General features: G+C 50.1%; 1 protein-coding gene across 3 annotated transcripts in view; it reads right to left on the bottom strand.

Annotated features, from left to right (window-relative positions):
• Positions 1–21,056, bottom strand: part of malt3 (MALT paracaspase 3) — a 178,608-nt gene that overhangs the window by 48,081 nt on the left and 109,471 nt on the right. For all 3 annotated transcript variants that reach the window (XM_072493082.1, XM_072493081.1, XM_072493083.1), the window contains 3 exons: positions 17,059–17,236; positions 14,223–14,297; positions 11,353–11,480 (listed from right to left, as the gene is read on the bottom strand). In XM_072493082.1, the coding sequence (XP_072349183.1) occupies positions 11,353–11,480; positions 14,223–14,297; positions 17,059–17,236 (381 nt within the window). The remainder of the gene's footprint in view (positions 1–11,352; positions 11,481–14,222; positions 14,298–17,058; positions 17,237–21,056) is intronic.

A 21,056-nucleotide genomic window follows, 5' to 3' on the forward strand; every position in this document is an offset into this window, starting at 1 on the left:
GCGCGCAGATGGTGGCACAGGTGCAAAGTCTCGCGAGAGCCTGTGAACGGGATTCTCGCTGGCGAGATCTCGTTTCCCGATTCTCCCCCCCCCCCCCCCCTCCCTACGCTGGTGATGTAACGAGGTTCCCGCCTCATTTAGATGCATTTTAAGGAATATTATTAACCGGCCGTCCGGACTCACGATTCCCGCCTCACTGAATATTCAAACTTTGCCCACGTGATGTCATGTCGGTGAAGTTTGCAACGGCTTCCGATCAACCGAAATCAGTCATAGATTATCATAGAATTTAGAGTGCAGAAGGAGGCCATTCGGCCCATCGAGTCTGCACCTGCTCTTGGAAAGAGCACCCTACCCAAGGTCAAGACCTCCACCCGATTCCCATAACCCAGCAACCCCACCCAACACTAATAGATAGTTCATAGAAGTTACAGTGCAGAAGGAGGCCATTCAGCCCATCAAGTCTGCACCGGCTCTTAGAAAGAGCACCCTATCCAAGCACCCCCCCCCCCCCCACCCTATCCCTATAACCCAGTAACCCCACCCAACACGAAGGGCAATTTTGGACACTAAGGGCAATTTATCATGGCCAATCCACCTAACCTGCACATCTTTGGACTGTGGGAGGAAACCGGAGCACCCGGAGGAAACCCACGCACACACGGGGAGGGACGTGCAGACTCTGCACAGACAGTGACCCAAGCCGGAATCGAACCTGGGTCCCTGGCGCTGTGAAGCTATTGTGCTATCCACAATGCTACCGTGCTGCCAGGGATGCAGTATAATCTCCTGGGGGGGGTCATGGGGGAAGTGCTTGGGGCGACCCTTCTGGGGGGCTCCATTGGGGGGGGGATCCATTTTGTGGAAGGGGGATCTTGCCAGTGAAGGGGTGGGGTTCTTACCAGTGAAGGGGAGGGGTTCTTGCCAGTGAAGGGGAGGGGTTCGTGCCAGTGAAGGGGAGTGGTTCTTGCCAGTGAAGGGGAGGGGTTCTTGCCAGTGAAGGGGAGGAGTTCTTGCCAGTGAAGGGGAGGGGTTCTTGCCAGTGAGGGGGATGGGGTTCTTGCCAGCGAAGGGGTGGTGTTCTTGCCAGTGAAGGGGAGGGATTCTTGCCAGTGAAGGGGAGGGGTTCTTGCCAGTGAAGGGGAGGGGTTCTTGCCAGTGAAGGGGAGGGGTTCTTGCCAGTGAAGGGGAGGGTGGTCTTGCCAATGAAGGGGAGGGGTTCTTGCCAGTGAAGGGGAGGAGTTCTTGCCAGTGAAGGGGAGGGGGCTCTTGCCAGTGAAGGGGAGGGGTTCTTGCCAGTGAAGGGGAGGGGTTCTTGCCAGTGAAGGGGAGGGTGGTCTTGCCAGTGAAGGGGAGGGGTTCTAGCCAGTGAAGGGGAGGGGTTCTTGCCAGTAAAGGGGAGGGGTTCTAGCCAGTGAAGGGGAGGGGTTCTTGCCAGTGAAGGGGAGGGGTTCTTGCCAGTGAAGGGGAGGGGCTCTTGCCAGTGAAGGGGAGGGGCTCTTGCCAGTGAAGGGGAGGGGCTCTTGCCAGTGAAGGGGAGGAGTTCTTGCCAGTGAAGGGGAGGGGCTCTTGCCAGTGAAGGGGAGGGGCTCTTGCCAGTGAAGGGGAGGGGTTCTTGCCAGTGAAGGGGAGGAGTTCTTGCCAGTGAAGGGGAGGGGTTCTTGCCAGTGAAGGGGAGGGGTTCTTGCCAGTGAAGGGGAGGGGTTCTTGCAGTGAAGGGGAGGGGCTCTTGCCCGTGAAGGGGAGGGGCTCTTGCCCGTGAAGGGGTTGGGAGGGTTGGTGGGGAGTGTAGGAGCCCTTGATACCTTGGTGAGGGTGGGGGGGGGGGGGGGGGGGGGGGGAGGGTGTCACAGTGAAGCTTGGGGGGGGGGGCGCCCCCCCCTTACAGGTGGCCTGAGATAGGAAGGTGCCAAGGCACTGCCTGCAATATTGCACAAAGTTCATGACCTCCGTATCAAAGCAACCTGATAGGGGATAGCAGTGACCTCGAGATCAGAAGGGTCACCAGAGGCGGAAATGATCATGACACCAAGAATCAAAGACAATTACGATAATGAAAACCAACACTTCCGATATGATCTGAACAATGCTGCACTGTTGGAAAAGATTTGAATGAGATTCTTATCTGTCCCCGACAACTTCATACACTCGCATCACCAGATTAATCATTCGGACATCTCAGTCAAAGCCCTCAAAAGAGTAGGTTCTGTACAAAAGCTCCCGCTGCGGCTGCATCACGTGACATCCAGCATGGCAGAATCATAGAATCCCTACAGTGCAGGAGGCGGCCATTCGGCCCATCAGGTCTGCACCGACTCTCTGAAAGAGCAGCCGACCTAGACCCCGCCCTATTCCCGTAACCTGTGGGAGGAAACCGGAGCACCCGGAGGAAACCGCGCAGACTCTGCACAGACAATCACGCAAAGCCGAAACTGAACCCGGCTTCCTGGCGCTGTGAGACAGCCGTGCTGACCACTGTGCTGCCCCGGGGAAGCTCGCTTTTTTTACATCTGGCAGATCTTGTGATTTTCTTTTGCCCCAATCATTTGTGACTAAATTAGGAGTTACTAAGAGGCTCGTAAAAGTGAATAAATTACCTCCTGACCCCTTAAAGCTTGTCCACCATCTACAAGGCACAAGCCTGGGGTGTGATGGAATACTCACCTGGGTGAGTGCAGCTCCAACAACACTCAAGAAGCTCGACACCAACCAGGACAAAGCAACCCCGCTTGATTGCTCTTCCTTCCACAAACATTCAATCCCTCCTCCACCGACGCACAGTAGCAGCCGTGGATAGCATCTACAACATGCATTGCAGAAACTCACCAAGGTTCCTTAGGCAGCACCTGCCAAACCCACGCCCACTGCCATAAGGACAAGAACTGCAGAGACCTGGGAACCCCACCACCTGGAGGTTCCCCTTCAAGTCATATAGAATCCCTACAGTGCAAAGGAGGCCATTTGGCCCTTTGAGTCTGCACCGACCCTCTGAAAGAGCACCCTACTAGGGTTACTCCCCCGCCCTATCCCCGTACCCCCACCTAACCTGCACATCTTTGGACTGTGGGAATAAACCGGAGCACCCGGAGGAAACCCACACAGACACGGGGAGAACGTGCAGACTCCGCACAGACACCCACCCAAAGCCGGAATCGGACCTGGTGCTGTGAGGCAGTAGTGCTAACCACTGTGCAACCCTATTTCATAGAATTTACAGTGCAGAAGGAGGCCATTCGGCCCATCGAGTCTGCACCGGCTCCTGGAAAGAGCACCATACCCAAGGTCAACACTTCCACCCTGTCCCCATAACCCAGTAACCCCACCCAACACTAAGGGCAATTTTGAACACTAAGGGCAATTTATCATGGCCAATCCACCTAACCTGCACATCTTTGGACTGTGGGAGGAAACCGGAGCACCCGGAGGAAACCCACGCACACACGGGGAGGATGTGCAGACTCCGCACAGACAGTGACCCAAGCCGGAATCGAACCTGGGACCCTGGAGCTGTGAAGCAATTGTGCTATCCACAAGGCTACCGTGCTGCCCTTAAACCTATGGTTGAACTAATTAAACTTGATGGCTGAACCAATTAAAGGCTCCGATATGGTCATGATCATCAGGTATTGGTGGGCAAGTTCATCTCCAAGCGGGGGTGTCATTACAGGTAAAGGCAGCAAAAAGTGAAACAGAAGATTTGTATCGAGTCATTTATTAAAATTGACTTTTCAGATATTCCTTCCTTTAAACTCAGAGCTGCTGTTCTGTCTCTACTGCCCATTCCAATACTTTAAATAGGCACATTTCACAGATATTCCTTCACCAAATGTGTGTGTTAGATGGATTGGCCACGCTAAATTGCCCCTTAGTTTGGTGGGGTTACGGGGGAAGTGGGCCTGGATAGGGTGCTCTTTCAGAGGGTCAGTGCAGAGGGTAGGCGGTGACAAAGTGGCATTGTCACACCGAATCCAGAGACCCCGGTTAATCCTGTGGGGACCTGGGTTCAAATCCTACCATGGCCGATGAGTTCAATTAAAACCTGGAACTGAACATTTAATGGTGACTGCGGACCCATCGTCGATTGTTGCGAAAACCTTCCTGGAGGGAAGGAAATCTGCCGTCCCTTACCCGGTCTGGCCTGCATGTGACTCCAGACCCCCAGCAATGGGGCTGACTCTCAACTGCCCTCCGAAATGGCTGAGCAAACTCCTCAGGGGGGGGGGGGGTGCATTTCCTTTTCTGCGGAGCGGAATGTTCAAATCGAAATGAATTGCAAAATGCGACATGTTTCCTCCCACAAGTCCCGAAAGACGTGCTTGTTAGGTGAATTGGACATTCTGAATTCTCCCTCTGTGTACCCGAACAGGCGGCGGAGTGTGGCGACGAGGGGCTTTTCACAGTAACTTCATTGCAGTGTTAATGTAAGTCTACCTGTGACAATAAAGATTATTATTATATTCCGATGCACCCAGTGACATTCTCGATCGCTTTGGTGAATTGCTCCAATCGGTAAATGGTTCTGAAATATTCAATTCTATTAAATAGGAAACGCTCTGGCCAGCCAGTGTGAAAGAGGAAGATAATGAATGTTACATGAGTGAAATAAATCAGCAAAGTTCTGTACAACGAGTTGAAGGGAGGGTAATCTCGGAAAGATAAATCCCACCGTCGTCAGATACCACTAGTTGAGCAGTGCCGTGGGTCCCAGGATCTGTGGCGTTCGTCCAAACAATGGCTGAAGTCACTCAAGCCATGATTATTTCCTGCAATTTGTGGCAGGCACCAACAATCCATCAAGGTCCAAGTTTCCAGTAGATTTCAGCCTGTTATCCCGGGCCTGTTCCACAGGCCCCTTGCTGCCACAAGCAATAGCTCCAGCCAGGGATTCCATTGGTATGGTGCCTGTTTCTATTTAAACTGCCCGGGCCTTTGATCTCCATCGGCCGGGGAAAAGCTGGGATCGCTTTTCCATATCCCTGTATTGCGTCGAGCTGCGGACCCATTGCAGACGCAGCTGTCAGTGGGCAGGAGGTCAAGGAGTTCAGGTTTCTGCGCCCCCCCCCCATCCCTGTGAAAGTTCAGTGTGCATTTCAGGCGAATGAGGCCACTGCTTACGCAGGTCCAGCCCACAAAGAGGAGTCTGATTACCAGGCAGACCTTTTAAAATGGCAAAACATTATCAACCAAGCAGAAATGGCTGTTCTTAATCAACAGCCCTGCGTCTCCAAACGAACAAAGTGATTTATCTTTGTATCAAATATTTTTGCCCCCCCGCCCCCCCCCCCCCCCCCCGCGCAGCGCCTGTGCGACTCCCCCGCATTCTCCTGTCCAAGGCCTCGACGATTCGGAAGATTTGACTCCAAGGGTTTGAGCACATAATCTAAGGTGGCACTCTGGTGCCCTGCTGAGGGGGTGCGGCGCTCTCTTTCAGATGAGATGTCAACCCTTCAAACCAGCAAGATGACAACAGAGCGCTCAAGTCGTAGAATCATAGGATTTACAGTGCAGAAGGAGGCCATTCGGCCCATCCGGTCATTGTCTCATTGCGGTTTGTGGCAACTTGCTGTGCGCAATTCGGCAACATTGTCTCGTGCATTACAGCGGTGGTCTCATTTTAGAAGTGCTACATTGGGAAGCACTTTACGATTTCCCCGAGGTTGTGAAGGGCGCTATAGCAATGTAACTCCTTTTCTTTCAGAGAGTTGCAAAGTGCAACTCATGCCCAAAGTCGACACATCTTCTCGTTCGGTTTGGAGGTACAATTGAGTGCTGTGAAATAATGGCCCCCTTTTCCCCCAGTGTCTATACCAGAGATCGACCTGCCTGGTTCTCTGACACTCCTATTTATTTTCCTTCATTTCCACCACCAACCCCTCCCCATTCGCTGTTTCACCTTACTCCCACCACCCCCGACCTCCCCACCTGTTTTGATTACCCATCAACCACCCCGACTAACCACCTGACACTCCCCCCCAACTCCCCCCCTTCCCCATCCCACAGACACCCAACCCTCAGGTCAACCCCAGCAATCCCTCTCGAACCCCCCTTCCCAACTGGCTCCCTGATTCCCCCTCCAACCACCTGACTACTACCCCCTGGCCAACCCCCCCTACCCCGACTACCACCCACCGACCCGCTACCCTCCACCCGCCAGCCCAATACAACTGCAGAGTCCGAGCTGGGTTATAGCAATCTGCCCCAACGGGCCATTCTTCACGTACAAGCCTAGACTGCGAGCGCTGCCAGCCCATCTGCTGTCACAGTCTGGTTCAGTTTGTCCCCGCAAAAGTGGGGAGGGGTTTTGGGGGGGGGGGGTGGGTGCGGTGATGTTGGTGCCTTTCTAACCTCCAATCCCGGCTGTCGGCCACAGTCTCTAGATCAGCTGGCTGAGTCTAGGCCGGATGAAGGAGCTGGAACTCCCCCAGTCTGTGCGTCTCAGTTGCACAAATACAATCGGCTCAGACAGAAGGCAGGTAGCTTCGTGACATTCTCAGAACCTGGGATGACCAGACTGGTTTCAATCACCTGAGGGACTCGGAGAGGAATTTCCCAGACAATTTGTTTCTGGAATTTACCAGGGTTTATTTTCTTTTGGCCTCCCCCCCCCCCCCCCAGGATTACATCTGGCTGCCTGAGGGATGTTGGACGTGGAGGGGATTCGGACATGTCTGCATTGTAATGCACACAAGTGAAGCACAGTTGTGTAGGACCGGCGGTTCCTGGTTGTGGTGCTGTATTTAGGAACTGCATTTACTGCACTTAACCCCGGGGGGGGGTTCGAGGGCTGAATGACCTACTCCTACTGCTAGTTCTTGGCCGGTATTCTCCAAAATCCCGGCCAAATGTTGACGCCGGCGTAAACACTGGAGTGGTGTACGCCAGCATCAACGGGCCTCCTGGCCCCCGGAATTCACCAGTGTTCAGGGGGCTAGCATGATGCCGGAGTACTGGGCACTGCTCCGGCGGCGAAAGGCGGCCCTGCATGGCCTGCGCATGCGCGCGACGGTCGTCTGCGCGCCGGCGGGGAGCAACACGTCGGGGACCTAACAGCGGGCCGCGCGAAAGGAGGCAGGCTCCCTCCAGATCGCGGCCGCCCGCCGATCGGAAGCCCCCGATCGCGGGCCTGAACCCCCCGAACCCCGTGGAGGCCCGCCCCCGCCCTCCTGCCGGGTGGTACCAGGTTGGAACCAGGACGGCGGGCGTTCGGCCGACCGCCCGAGGAGAATCGCCTCGGGGGCCTGTTTCAGCAGCCCCCAACCGCGCGGGGCGCGATTGCCGCCGATTCTCCGCCGGCCGGGGAATCGGCGGACTGGCTTCGGAGCGGCGCGGCTCTTGGAGAATCCCGGCCCCTGTGTTCTTATGAACGCACTTATAAAATACGTCATCGCGCTAATCCTCAGTGAAACAGCATTCCAGTACCGGGTCCCGGTTTAGCTCAGTTGGTTAGACAGCTGGTTTGTGATGCAGAGCCAGGCCAGCAGGGCGTGGTCAATTCACCGGCTGAGGTTATCCATGAAGGCCCCACCTTCCCAACCTCGCCTGACGTGTGGTGATCCTCAGGTTAAATCACCACCAGTCAGCTCTCTCCCCCCCCGCCCCCCCAAAGGGGAAAGCAGCCTACGGTCATCTGGGACTGTGGTGACTTTACCTTTACCTTACAACAAAAGAGGATGCTCATAGGGGCCAGTACTGATGTACAATATTCCCCACATATATATTTTTCATCTTTACAGCTCAATAGTAGGTACAGTCAAGCAGCAGGTACACAGCGTAGCACGGTGCAGCGCATTGGGCCCAATGGCCTCCTTTTGCATTGCAGCAATTCTATTTGTCTCTCAACCAACATCTTAAGGAGGAACTTAAATGGTCATTATCGAATTGCCTTTGGGAGCTAATTGTGTGCAAAATAGTGGTCATAATTCCCAAATTACATTACTAAAGGGTTCTTTGTTGACTGTAAAATCCTTTGAGATTGGGACTGATGAGTTTTTATTTTATTGTGCTCAAGGCCAGGCAATGGTTCAGGTCTGTTTTGCTGTTGCGAGGCTAGTTTTTGGATCATACAATGTTGTTAAAAAGAGAATGAGGCTGATAGCAGTTGTTATTTATGTGCAAATGCCACAGTTACCTTCAGTCGAGGGCAGGCTAAATCCAAAAGTCGCTCTCAGAAGTTCCCTGTTCTACTCCAAGAGCAGGTCAGAGGCTGGGAATCCTGCGGAACGTAACCCACCTCCTGGCTTCCCAAAGGCTGCCCATCGTCAAATCGTCTACAAGGCACAAGTCAGGAGTGTGATGGAATACTCTCTACTGGTCTGGATGAGCGCAGCTCCAACAACTCAAGAAGCTCGACACCATTCAGGCCAAAGCAGCCTCGCTTGATAGGCACTCTCGCCAGCACCGTCAACATCCACACTCTCCACCACGTATGCACAGTGGCAGTCATGTGTACCATCTACAAGATGCACTGCAACAAGTCACCAAGGCTCCTTTGTCAGCACCTTCCAAACCCACCACGTTTACCACTCAGAAAGGCAAGGGCAGCAGATGCATGGGACTGCCACATGCAAGTTCCCCTTCGAACCACACACCATCTGGACTTGGAAATATACCGTCCGTCCCTTGACTGTCACTGAGCCAAAGTCCTGGAACACCCTCCCTAACAGCACTGTGGGTGTACCTGCACCACAGGGACTGCAGAGATTCAGGAAGGCAGCTCACACAAGGGCGATTTGGGAGGGGCAATATAAATGTCAGCGATGCCCATGTCCCATAAAAGAATAAAAACAGTTCCAGGAAAACAGCACCTCACTGCCTGTCTCATCATTATTAATCTGCATCGAGTGGTATGATGTAACTACATTTGGACAGTAGGTATGAACTAAACCCGGAGAGTTAAGTCTTGGCCATTCCAGCCTAAGTATCCTTTTAATGATGTGATAATTTGCTAATTACTATCAGCCAGCTCCTCTGGCACTGGTAATTACCTATTACAAGTGTGGAGTCACGTGCATCAACATTTAATCGTTGTTGGAGATTTTTAAAATAATCTAAACACTTCCTTCTCCACCCTCGTGTTCTTTATTTCAATTGGCTAAGGGGGCGCGCAGTTACTTGCCCCTTTGACGCGGTTCCTAGATTCGCGGGGTCCCTCACTGCGCCATTATCGGCTCACACTTCCAGCAGCTTCCCGAGCAAAATATTGGAAAGCCAACACGCGGAGGGGCAAGGTTAACCTGCGGCCGACCTCGTTAGATACCCAGTCACGGTAGATTAAGGCCCTTTGTTTGGCTCCAAGCTAACTCCTTGTTCTTGGCCTGATCAGTGGAAACTCGGGCTGGTTTACTTTGCTGTCCTCTTTCCAGGCATTCGCGTGTGTGTTTACATGACCTGAGCTGGACTGGTTCCTTGCTTCTATTTGCAGACAACTGGTAACAAGAGACTTTATCGCTTGCATCATACCCAGTGGCACTTCACCCCCTCTCTGCCTGTTTTCCATTTACGCCTCATTGCTAAAGAATTTGGATTTCTATAGCACCTTCCACGCCCATAAGGATCCCCAAAGGGTTCTACAGCCAATGGCGTACTTTTTGAAGAAACGTAGGAAACACGGCAGCCAATTTGGGCACAGCAAGATCCCACAAAGTGGAATCAATTACTTTTTGAGGTGAAATTGATTGACCGATAAATGTGGATCACAATATGGGAGTGCCCTCCTTTGTTTCCAATAGCGGCAAGGGATTTTTTACATCGAATTATCGCATCGGGGAGGCGAGTAATCCAGAGGCCCAGGGTAGTGCTATGGGGGTCCGGGTTTGAATCCCACCATGGCAGGTAATTGAATTCAATGCAAAACTGGAGCTCAAAGGCTAACGTTGACCATTGTAGCCAGTTAAAATGGCTAACTCCCGATTTAAAATGGTGAACGGCAAAGGCTGATGGGAAAACCAGCCAACAGGACTAAAACAAGCAGCTACAGGTAGACTGTGTATTCACCTCTGGGAAGGCCAGACAAGATCGATACCTGTAGCCATCAGCACAATAAAACACCAGCCATCTGAATACTAATGAGTAATCCCCGGGAACAATGTGCAACAATTTAGACACACAAAGCCAACCCAGACTCTTCGGCGCCAACAGAAGCCTACACAAAGGGAGGTGAACGACCACCTCAAGACCGCCCATCGATCAAGGAATCGCTCCAGCATTGGAGAATATCGAACCAAGTGATTGGGACAAAGTCCAATCACTTGGAACCAGGTACAGGGTCCGCCCCGAAAGGCGGGAAGCCCCTGGGGACTATAAGAATAGAGTCCAAGTTCAAATCGACCCTGCTGCTACCCCTTCTGCATCCTCCTGCACCCTTCTGCTTCTTCTTCTGACCGGGTCACTCAGCAACGCGAACCAACCCTTGACAGTGACCGGTCCAGCCATCGCGAAACATCCCGTAAGTCTTACTTCAACGCTCGCTACGAGATAGGTGCTCCTAGCTATCAATCTGTACCAACTTTGAATCCCGCAGGCTCAGAACCCGAAAGAAAGGCCATTCGTTTCCCTGACCTGGTGGGCCATTTCCAAGTTAAGTATTGGCCTGTTAGTTGTAGGGAGTAGTCTAGACGTAGAATTTATGCATGAGTATTGATTACTGTATATAATAAATGTGCTTTGATTTAACTCTTACCAAGCGGTGTATTGAATTATTGATCATTACTCGGACTTGAACCACGTGGCGGTATCAGAAAGATACCTGGCGACTCAAGAACAAAGGCGATAGAACAGAGCAATTAAACTAAGGCTAAAGTTAGCAACACCATATCAACAACAATTGTTGTAGAAACCCATCTACTTCACTAATGACTCTTTCAATGTCCATAGATGTGCAGCTTAGGTGGGGTTACTGGGATAGGACGGTGGAGTGCACCCAGATAGGGCGCTCTTTTAGAGGGTCGGTGCAGATCCGATGGACCGAATGGCTTCCCTCTCCACTGTAGGGATTCTATGAATTCCAGATGCACAGTAATGTGGCCGAATCTTAAATGCCCTCTGAAATGTTCAATAAATGATCGGTAATGAATGATAAAAAAAACATGTGGGAGCTTCCTGTGCATCAGGTGGGAATTAACAATCTCTACCATTAGTGACCATGTGATCTCTGTACTCACGGTATAAGCATCTGAATGTTCAATTTAGTAAAACATTAAGACAGAAAGTGCCAGCGACTATTTTAAACAGTACTTTATTGGCTGCGAATGGATGAGGTTATGAAAGCGCTATATAAATGCTAGGCAGCACAAAGCTAGGCAACACGTTATCAGCAAAGGATGCCCTTTGTCTGAAGAGAACGACTGCACTCACCTTCAGAGACATTCTCCAAAATCTGTGTGACTTTCTCCTTCTTCAGGATGTGCCTCTTGAGGTACTTCATAAAGATTCCCGAGCTGTGCTCTCCGTCCTGCACCTCGTACGCCTCCGCATCTTCACACCTGCAGCCCGGCACCCAGGAAAAGATATTGTACACGTTTACGATGGCTCCAATTCTTTGCCCTTTCTTCCCCTCTCCGCTCCTGAAGGCCGGGCCTACAGCAGCGCTGCCCAATAGGGTTAGCCCAATCGGAGTCGCCAAAAAATCCCCGGTGGCCCAGTTGCATTTTAGAATGGGAAATTGAGATTGGGACAGATTTGCCATTCGCGGCCGTGCAATCTCAGTATTTATGGTGTAGGCGGGTGATTGGGTGAAGACAGAAAGCAGAGTGTGGGCATTCATTTTAAATCTTTCAGAGTCTCATTTCTTTGGCCAGTGAATGGCGTGGGGTCTTTCAATCGGGAAAAGGGGGGGGGGGGGGAGTGGACAAACCCAGGGAAAAGGCACGCAGCCGAGAAACTTGGGCCGGGGGAAGAGGAGAATCCAGCCCGTTGCCTTTTTGGATGGGGCATTAGATTGACGCCTAGTCTAGCCCTGAATGTAACGCTTGATTTGACGAGCAGCAGCAGGGAGTGTTTCTCAATGTCCAGGCCAATATCCGCCACTCAATCAACACCACCGAACAGATTATCTCAATGGTGTGTGGAATCTGGTCGCCATGTTTCCTACAACAGGCACTCACACTTGAAGAAGTACTTTATCGGCTGTATAGCACGTTGGGACCTGCTGAGGTCAGATAAGGTGCTGCAGAAATGCGGTCTTTTCTGCTTAGTGACTGGGATGATCTGTCTATAACTGCAGGTTGCAAGAAAGTTCACTAGCCTGTGCCGGAGAATGTATTTGACTTAGCCTTGGATCACAATGGGCCACTGTTGTTCCTGGAATTATCCACAGGGATCGCCAGCGTTTAAAACTGACAGTCGAGTATCCAATTCTTCTTTTCCAATTAAGAGGCAATTTAGTGTGGCCCATTCACCTATCCGGCACACCTACCCACGCAGACACGGGGAGAATGTGCAAACTCCACACCGACAGTGACCCGGGGCCGGGATGGAACCTGGATCCTCGGCGCAGAGAGGCAGCAGTGCTAATCACTGTGCTGCCGTGCCGTCCGCTGGGCTCGCCAGGTTTTGGGGAGGCCTTGGATAGGCCTCAGGCTGATCTGCAAGCAACCCAGTAAACTCTGGGGGAGTCGAATATGAAACTGCAGAACTGGTATTAGGAAAGCTTGCTGTTGTTGTGTGAGCATCACCTTGCCGGGTCCATGAAACCATAAGACGTAGGAGCAGAATTAGGCCACTCGGCCCATCGAGTCTGCTCCGCCATTCAATCATGGCTGGTATTTTCTCATCCCCATTCTCCTGCCTTCTCCCCATAACCCCTGATCCCCTTATTAATCAAGAACCTATCTATAAGACCATAAGGCATGGGAGCAGAATTATATATTTCTAGAAAGCGGCTAATATTAATTAACAGCATACAGAATCCCCTTGGCAGGCCTGGAACATGTAATATGGCGGCTACAGCTCCACCCAGGTTACCATGGTGCTAATAATTCTGACACAGCAAACTCTGGTTCTCATCCTCCGCCTGAATGACGCAGAAAATAAACTCTGCCCTTGCCCACTACCCCACCCAACCCGCCTCTGCCGAGCTCCGTCCCAACTGTTCCTCCGATTCAGGTTAGCCAGTCCCACAGAAAATCTAATGTCAGTCAGGATTTTCCATCCATTAACTTTCAAAAACATGAAAGCCATGGGATGGGTCTGCGTAATGTACGTACAACGGGCAGCACGGTAGCATTGTGGTTTGCACAATTGCTTCACAGCTCCAGGGTCCCAGGTTCGATTCCGGCTTGGGTCATTGTCTGTGCGGAGTCTGCACGTCCTCCCGTGTGTGCGTGGGTTTCCTCCGGGTGCTCCGGTTTCCTCCCACAGTCCAAAGATGTGCAGGTTAGGTGGATTGGCCATGATAAATTGCCCTTAGTGTCCAAATTGTCCTTAGTGTTGGGTGGGGTTACTGGGTTGTGGGAATAGGGTGGAGGTGTTGACCTTGGGTAGGGTGCTCTTTCCAAGAGCCGGCGCAGACTCGATGGGCCGAATGGCCTCCTTCTGCACTGTAAATTCTATGAACCGGCTCAAAACAGAAGGAGTTCAACTGGCTAAGTTTTTTTTTCAGTTAGTCGGTGTTACGGAACATGGAATCAAGAGAATTAAGATATAGATCAGACACGATCAGACTGGAGGACGGTCAAGATCGAGGGGCTGAATGGCCTTCTCCTGTTCTCAAATCACAGAGTGAGAGAGAGGCAGGATCTTGTGAGGTTGTGAAGATAGTGGTTGGGGGGCCCAGGAATGAAGGGCTTAGTCCTGCCTCTGATCTACCAGCCCCGTTAGATCGGATACCAAGTGGGGTGGCACAGTGGTTAGCACTGCTGCCTCACAGCTCCAGGGACCCGGGTTCAATTCCAGCCTCGGGTGACTGTCTGTGCGGAGTCTGCACATCCTCCCCATGTGTGCGTGGGTTTCCTCCGGGTGCTCCGGTTTCCTCCCACAGTCCAAAGATGTGCAGGTTAGGTGGATTGGCCGTGATAAATTGCCCCAGTGTCCAAAGGTTAGGTAGGGTTATTGGGTTACAGGGATAGGATGGAGGCATGGGCTTAGGTAGAGTGCTCTGTCCAAGGGCCGGTGCAGACTCAATGGGCTGAATAGCCTCCTGCTGCACTGTAAATTCTATGATTCTATGAGATCTTGCCTGCAAATCATTATCATCTCCTTAAATTAAATACCAGGAGGATACTCACGTCGCATAGCCATAGACGATATTCCCAGTGGGAGCAAGTGGTTGTAGATCGGAGGGAAGGTACGCCTGATTATACCTAGAAAGCAAATGCAGAAAGGATTCATTGACATATCTCAAATCTCTCAAATGAGGAGATATTCATGCGGTGGAGGCCGGGACGTTGAGTGTCTTTAAGACAGAAGTTGATAAATTCTTGATTTCTCGAGGAATTAAGGGCTATGGAGAGAGAGCGGGTAAATGGAGTTGAAATCAGCCATGATTGAATGGTGGAGTGGACTCGATGGGCCGAATGGCCTTACTTCCACTCCTATGTCTTATGGTTACACTGGGGCGCGGCTAAGCTGAATCTGGGAGACGTGGGGGACGGGCTTGACAGAGAATGAAAACTTGAGACCGGATGCACGAGGCTGCGACTCGAGGGAATCAGCGTGGCACCAGACCCATTCTGGTCCGAAGCTCAATTTAGTGTGCAGCCAAGGTGGGCCGGCACGGTAGCACAGCGGTTGGCACTGCTGCCTCACAGCACCAGGCACCTGGGTTCAATCCGGGCCTTGGGGTGACTGTGTGGAGTCTGCACATTCTCCCCGTATCTACGTAGATTTCCTCCAGTTTCCTCCCACAGTGCAAAGATGGTAAAATTGCCCCTTAGTGCCCATACGTGTGGGTTGGGTGGGGTTACAGGGATGGGGCAGGGGCACGGTAGCACAGTGGTCAGCACTGTTGCTTCACCGCTCCAGGACTCCGGGTTCGATTCCCGGCTTGGGTCACTGTCTGTGCGGAGTCTGCACGTCCTCCCAGTGTCTGCGTGGGTTTCCTCCGGGTGCTCCGGTTTCCTCCCGCTGTCCAAAGATGTGCAGGTCAGGTGTATTGGCCGTGATAAATTGCCCTTAGGTTAGGTGGGGGTCACTGGGTTACGGGGATAGGGTGGAGGTGTGGGCTTAAGTGGGGTGCTCTTTCCAAGAGCCGGTGCAGACTCGATGGGCCGAGTGGCCTCCTTCTGCACTGTAAATTCTATGAAAATCTATGTCTGCTCTTTCAGAGACTCGGTGCAGATTCGGCAGGCCGAATGGCCTCCTTCTGCACTGTAGGGATTCTATGAGAAACCTGTCCCTCAATTATCTGGGAGGTGGAATGCTCAGATGCGGCAGGCAGAACGTGGAGGGCCTGTGGCAGCACTCGAAGATGAGGAACAGTGGTGCCAAGAATCAGAGCACGTTTGGGCAGTGTTGTCTCAATGTTGAGCTATTGGTGGCTAATTGAGAACCTAGGTGTAGCCAATTACCTTTCTGATTAGGGAATTACCTTGCTTAAAAAATTGACAGAATATATACTGAAATGGAAATGACAAACACATGCAAGACTGGAATGAATCACAGCGACTGAATGTATGGACCCAAGGCAGAACAGCTGAAAGACGTATAAAACATGCAACATGGAAATGGGATTTGCCTGCACGGATCAATGCTCGTGTTTCCCTCGTGTTCAGGCTCCAATCGCAGTTCTGGTGTCACTTCAATCCCTTCGTCAACTTAGTTTCATTACTAACACGGGAAATGAGTTTAATATTCCAGTGCTGTAGGGAACGCTTTGTTCCATCCCAAGTGTTGTACTTTTTATTGTATGTGGCTCTTTGCTTTTATCGGCTCTTTGCTTTTATCCCAACCAAACTTTTTCATCCTGTGATCTGCAATCTACCTCTACCACCCTCTCAGGCAGCAAGTTCCACATCCCAGCACCCTCTGGGTAAAGGAAATCCTCCTGGACTCCTCTCTGATCACCAATTACTTTAAATTTATGTCTTCCAGTTATTGATCACTCTGCAAATGAAAAAAATGGTCCTTCATATTCACTCTATCACCTGGCCCCTCTTAATTTTGTACATCTCAATGAATTCTCCCCTCAACCTTCTCTGTTTCAAAGAAAATAACCAATCTTTGCTCGTAACAAAATTATTTGTTTCTGATAACATCGTCTTAAATCTCTTCTGCACGTTCTCCAGTGTGATCACATCCTTCCTGTAATGTGGTGGCCAGAACTGCACGCAGTACTCTAGTTGTGATCTAACTAGTGTTTTACACAGTTCTAGCAAATCTTCTCTCCTGTTGTATGCTAAACTTCGACCAATAAAGGTACAACGTTTATTGTGTATTCTCTTGCTTTGTTTATCCTTTTCAGATTACATCACATTTACAGTCTTTACGGCAATGAAGGGTCCATTCGGCCCATTGACTCCATGCTGGCTCTCTGTAGTGCAATTCAGTCAGTCCCCCATCCCCACCCCTTTTCCACAGCCCAGCAAGTTCAGTTCCTTCAAGCGCTCATCCAATTTCCTTTTGAAATCATTGACTGTCTCTGTTTCCACCACTCTCCAAGGCAGTGGGTTCTAACTCATTCACACTCACGGCGTAAAAGGTTCTTTGCCACATTCCTCCTCCCCACAACCTTAAATCTATGTCCTCAAGCCTTTCTACCATCAGCTTTTCTTTTTCGGGACTGAATTCCATTCCCCACTTTTCTGCCAAATGGTGAAGTCCATTGATATCTTCCTGCAGTCTACCACTTACCTCCTCTGTTCCGACCTCACTGTCAACTCTCGTATTGTTTCGATCCCCTTTTCAGCAATTTGGCTGCATAGTTGCTCCCCCATTTCTATACTCCCAGTTGTCTAACTACTGCTGTGTTCCTTAGGCATATTCAAATGGATTGTCAATATGCTATACACATTGGTGGGAGGGTCTTTCAATCTTCACACACAAGCAATTGTCGGCATTATTATTTTGTGAATGTAGTATCTTAAAGCAATGGCGCAAAGGAGAAAGGCGAACAAAGCACCGTACCATTTCCGGCACATGTCCAATAGGAGGACGTTCAAGGCTGTGTTCTTCACCTGCATCCTGCAGAGGATTTTCTGAACGTTGATGCAATTCTCCGGCCTGTATGGATTCGGAGCGTTTACCGGCACCATGTAATTTCGACCGGAGCATTCGTAGCCATGCCCAGCATAGTAAAACAGAGCTAGTGGGTCAAAAATAGGAATGAGAGAGTGAAATGTTTCCAAACTATCTTCACAGACATACATCCCCCACCGAGAGGGGACCGGCATACTGGGAAACCCTCGCAGTTATAACACGGCAGACTTTGCGTCACTCCCTTAATTAAAAGACCCATATCTTTAGGTATCGAATAATATTTTTTCTAACTCTTGAAAAATATTAAGATGAATAAGTCCCCAGGGCCTGATGGGATCTACCCCAGAATACTGAAGGAGGCAAGAGAGGAAATTGCTGAGGCCTTGACAGAAATCTTTGGATCCTCGCTGTCTTCAGGTGATGTCCCGGAGGACTGGAGAATAGCCAATGTTGTTCCTTTGTTTAAGAAGGGTGGCAAGGATAATACAGGGAACCACAGGCTGGTGAGCCTTACGTCAGTGGTAGGGAAATTACTAGAGAGAATTCTTCGAGACAGGATGTACTCCCATTTGGAAGCAAGTGGATGTATTAGCGAGAGGCAGCACGATTTTGTGAAGGGGCGGGCGTGTCTTACTAACTTGATAGAGTTTTTCGAGGAGGTCACAAAGATGACTGATGCAGGTAGGGCAGTGGATGTTGTCTATATGGCCTTCAGTAAGGCCTTTGACAAGGTCCCTCATGGCAGACTGGTACAAACGTTGAAATCACATGGGATCAGAGGTGAGCTGGCAAGATGGATACAGAACTGGCTAGGTCATAGAAGGCAGAGAGTAGCAATGGAAGGGTGCTTTTCAGATTGGAGGGCTGTGACTAGTGGTGTTCCGCAGGGATCAGTGCTGGGACCTTTGCTGTTCATAGTATATATAAATGATTTGGAGCAAAATGTAACTGGTCTGATTAGTAAGTTTGTAGACGACACAAATGTTGGTGGAATTGTGGATAGCGATGAGGACTGTCAGAGGATACAGCAGGATTTCGATCGCTTGGAGACTTGGGCGGCGAAATGGCAGATGGGGTTTAATCCGGACAAATGCGAGGTAATGCATTTTGGAAGGTCTAATACAGGTAGGGAATATACAGTGAATGGTAGAACCCTCAAGAATATTGACAGTCAGAGAAATCTTGGTGTATAGGTCCACAGGTCACTGAAAGGGGCAACACAGGTGGAGAAGGTAGTCAAGAAGACATACGGCATGCTTGCCTTCATTGGTCGGGGCATTGAGTATAAAAATTGGCAAGTCATGTTGCAGCTGTATAAAACCTTAGTTAGGCCACACTGTTTAGCACAGGGCTAAATCGCTGGCTTTGAAAGCAGACCAAGGCAGGCCAGCAGCATGGTTCAATTCCCGTAACAGCCTCCCCGAACAGGCGCCGGAATGTGGCGACTAGGGGCTTTTCACAGTAAGTTCATTGAAGCCTACTTGCGACAATAAGCGATTTTCATTTCATTTTCATTTCACTTGGAGTATAGTGTTCAATTCTGGTCGCCACACTACCAGAAGGATGTGGAGGCTTTAGAGAGGGTGCAGAAGAGACTTACCAGGATGTTGCCTGGTATGGAGGGCATTAGCTATGAAGAGAGGTTGAATAAATTTGGTTTGTTCTCACTGGAACGATGGAGGTTGAGGGACGACTTGATAGAGATCTACAAAATTATGAGGACCATAGACAGAGTGGATAGTCAGATGCATTTTCCCCAGGGTAGAGGTTTCAATTACTAGGGGGCATAGGTTTAAGGTGCGAGGGGCAAGGTTTAGAGGAGATGTACAAGGTAAGTTTTTTTACACAGAGGGTAGTGGGTGCCTGGAACTCGTTACCGGAGGTGGTGGTGGAAGCAGGGACGATAGTAACGTTTAAGGGGCATCTTTGACAAATACATGAATAGGATGGGAATAGAGGGATACGGACCCCGGAAGTGTAGAAGATTGTAGTGTAGTCGGGCAGCATGGTCGGCGCGGGCTTGGAGGGCCGAAGGGCCTGTTCCTGTGCTGTACATTTCTTTGTTCTTTGTTAACTCCCTGTATTTCATCATAGTTTTAACAATGATTTCAAAACCATCATGCAAATCCAATAGCCAGTTAGGGAGATAAGAAATTAGACACTAATACTTCTCTTGATAATCGGTTTATTCACAGAATACAGCATTACACGGAGTGTGCTTCCTAACCACCAATCCAGTGTCCCAGCAGTCTCTCTTTATATGTGCTCTAAGTACTTAATTTAAAAACGCCCTTAACCTGGGTATGTTGCCAATATAACTAACGTATCATTAACACAGCGACTCTTACACAGATAGCATGGAGCCCCATGTATCCACCTACCACATTTCAAACCACAGTGATGGTAACCCATCCTGTCGTAGAGTCAGAAGGTTGTGGGGTTCAAGCCCTTCTCCAGGGACTTGAGCACACAATCCACATGATGACAATTTCATGCATGCCACATTGTCAGAGGTGCCATCTTTCAAACGAGATGTCAGACCACGACCGTCTCTGCCTCCTCAAGTGGATTTAAACATCCCACAAAACTGACCAAATGCAACTTGACCGACAGGAGAAGGTTCATCCAGCCTGTTCTAACGGTGTCCACCCCCTATCCGCAACCCGAGTGATCTCCTGGGAGAGGTGAAAAAGTAGACTAAAAAGGCAGGGTAATCTGAGGCAAAAAGACTTCGCTCTGCCTTCCTTAGGCGCTCAAAACAATTGTAAAGAGTACCCCTGCTCTGGTGGATGTTAAACATGACCTTTGCACTCAGTGACCCTGGTCCATCTCAAGAATTAACATATGACACACACACATTTTATACATACATATGTAAGTTACTCTTTTTGTTTTGAATTGCTAATTCAGCTACAGTTTGAGCTGTAGACCAAAAAGTGAACATTGGGCACCATTCAAAAGTTGAAGTAAATAAGAATTACAAACAGGTGGAATTTGTGACATATTGATCCTTTGTGGATCAATCACAGACTCTTGGCAGTGCAGAACATAAGAACTAGGAGCAGGAGTAGGCCATCTGGTCCCTCGAACCTGCTCCACCATTCAACGAGATCATGGCTGATCTTTTGTGGACTCAGCTCCACTTTCCGGCCCGAACACCATAACCCTTAATCCCTTTATTCTCCAAAAAACTATCTATCTTTATCTTAAAAACATTTAACGAAGGAGCCTCAACTGCTTCACTGGGCAAGGAATTCCATAGATTCACTACCCTTTGGGTGAAGAGGTTCCTCCTAAGCTCAGTCTTAAATCTACTTCCCCTTATTTTGAGGCTATGCCCCTAAGACGCAGGCCATTCATCCCATCGAGTCGACACTGGCTCTCTCACAGAGGATTCTGCCATCTCCCACACCCCTGCCGTACATCCAATTTCCTTTTGAATACCTCGATCGAACCAACCTCCACCACCCTCTCAGGAAGTTTGTTCCAGAGTCCAATTACCTGCTGGGTGAAAATTCTTTTCCTTACATCATTTGTACTCCTTTTAGTCATTATATTGAATCTGTGCACTCTGATTCTTGATGCTCTCTTGAGGGGGAACATTTTCTCACTATTTACCTTGTCCGTACCCCTCAGGATCTTGAATATCTCCAACAAGTCTCCCCTCAGCCTTCTTACCTCCAAAGAAACCAGTCTCAATCTCTCCAATCGTATCAATACTGGCTCATATTGTTAATCAACAGAATTGCGAATCGCAATATGTGTACATTGGGGAAGGCGCATCATTGGCACGATAGAATGGATTAGATTGGATTGGATTTGTTTATTGTCACGTGTACCGAGGTACAGTGAAAAGTATTTTTCTGCGTACAGTCCAGACAGATTGTTCCATACATGAAAAAAAACAGGACCGACATAGACACGCA

Source organism: Scyliorhinus torazame, chromosome 30 (assembly GCF_047496885.1).
Source record: "Scyliorhinus torazame isolate Kashiwa2021f chromosome 30, sScyTor2.1, whole genome shotgun sequence".
NCBI lineage: Eukaryota > Metazoa > Chordata > Chondrichthyes > Carcharhiniformes > Scyliorhinidae > Scyliorhinus > Scyliorhinus torazame.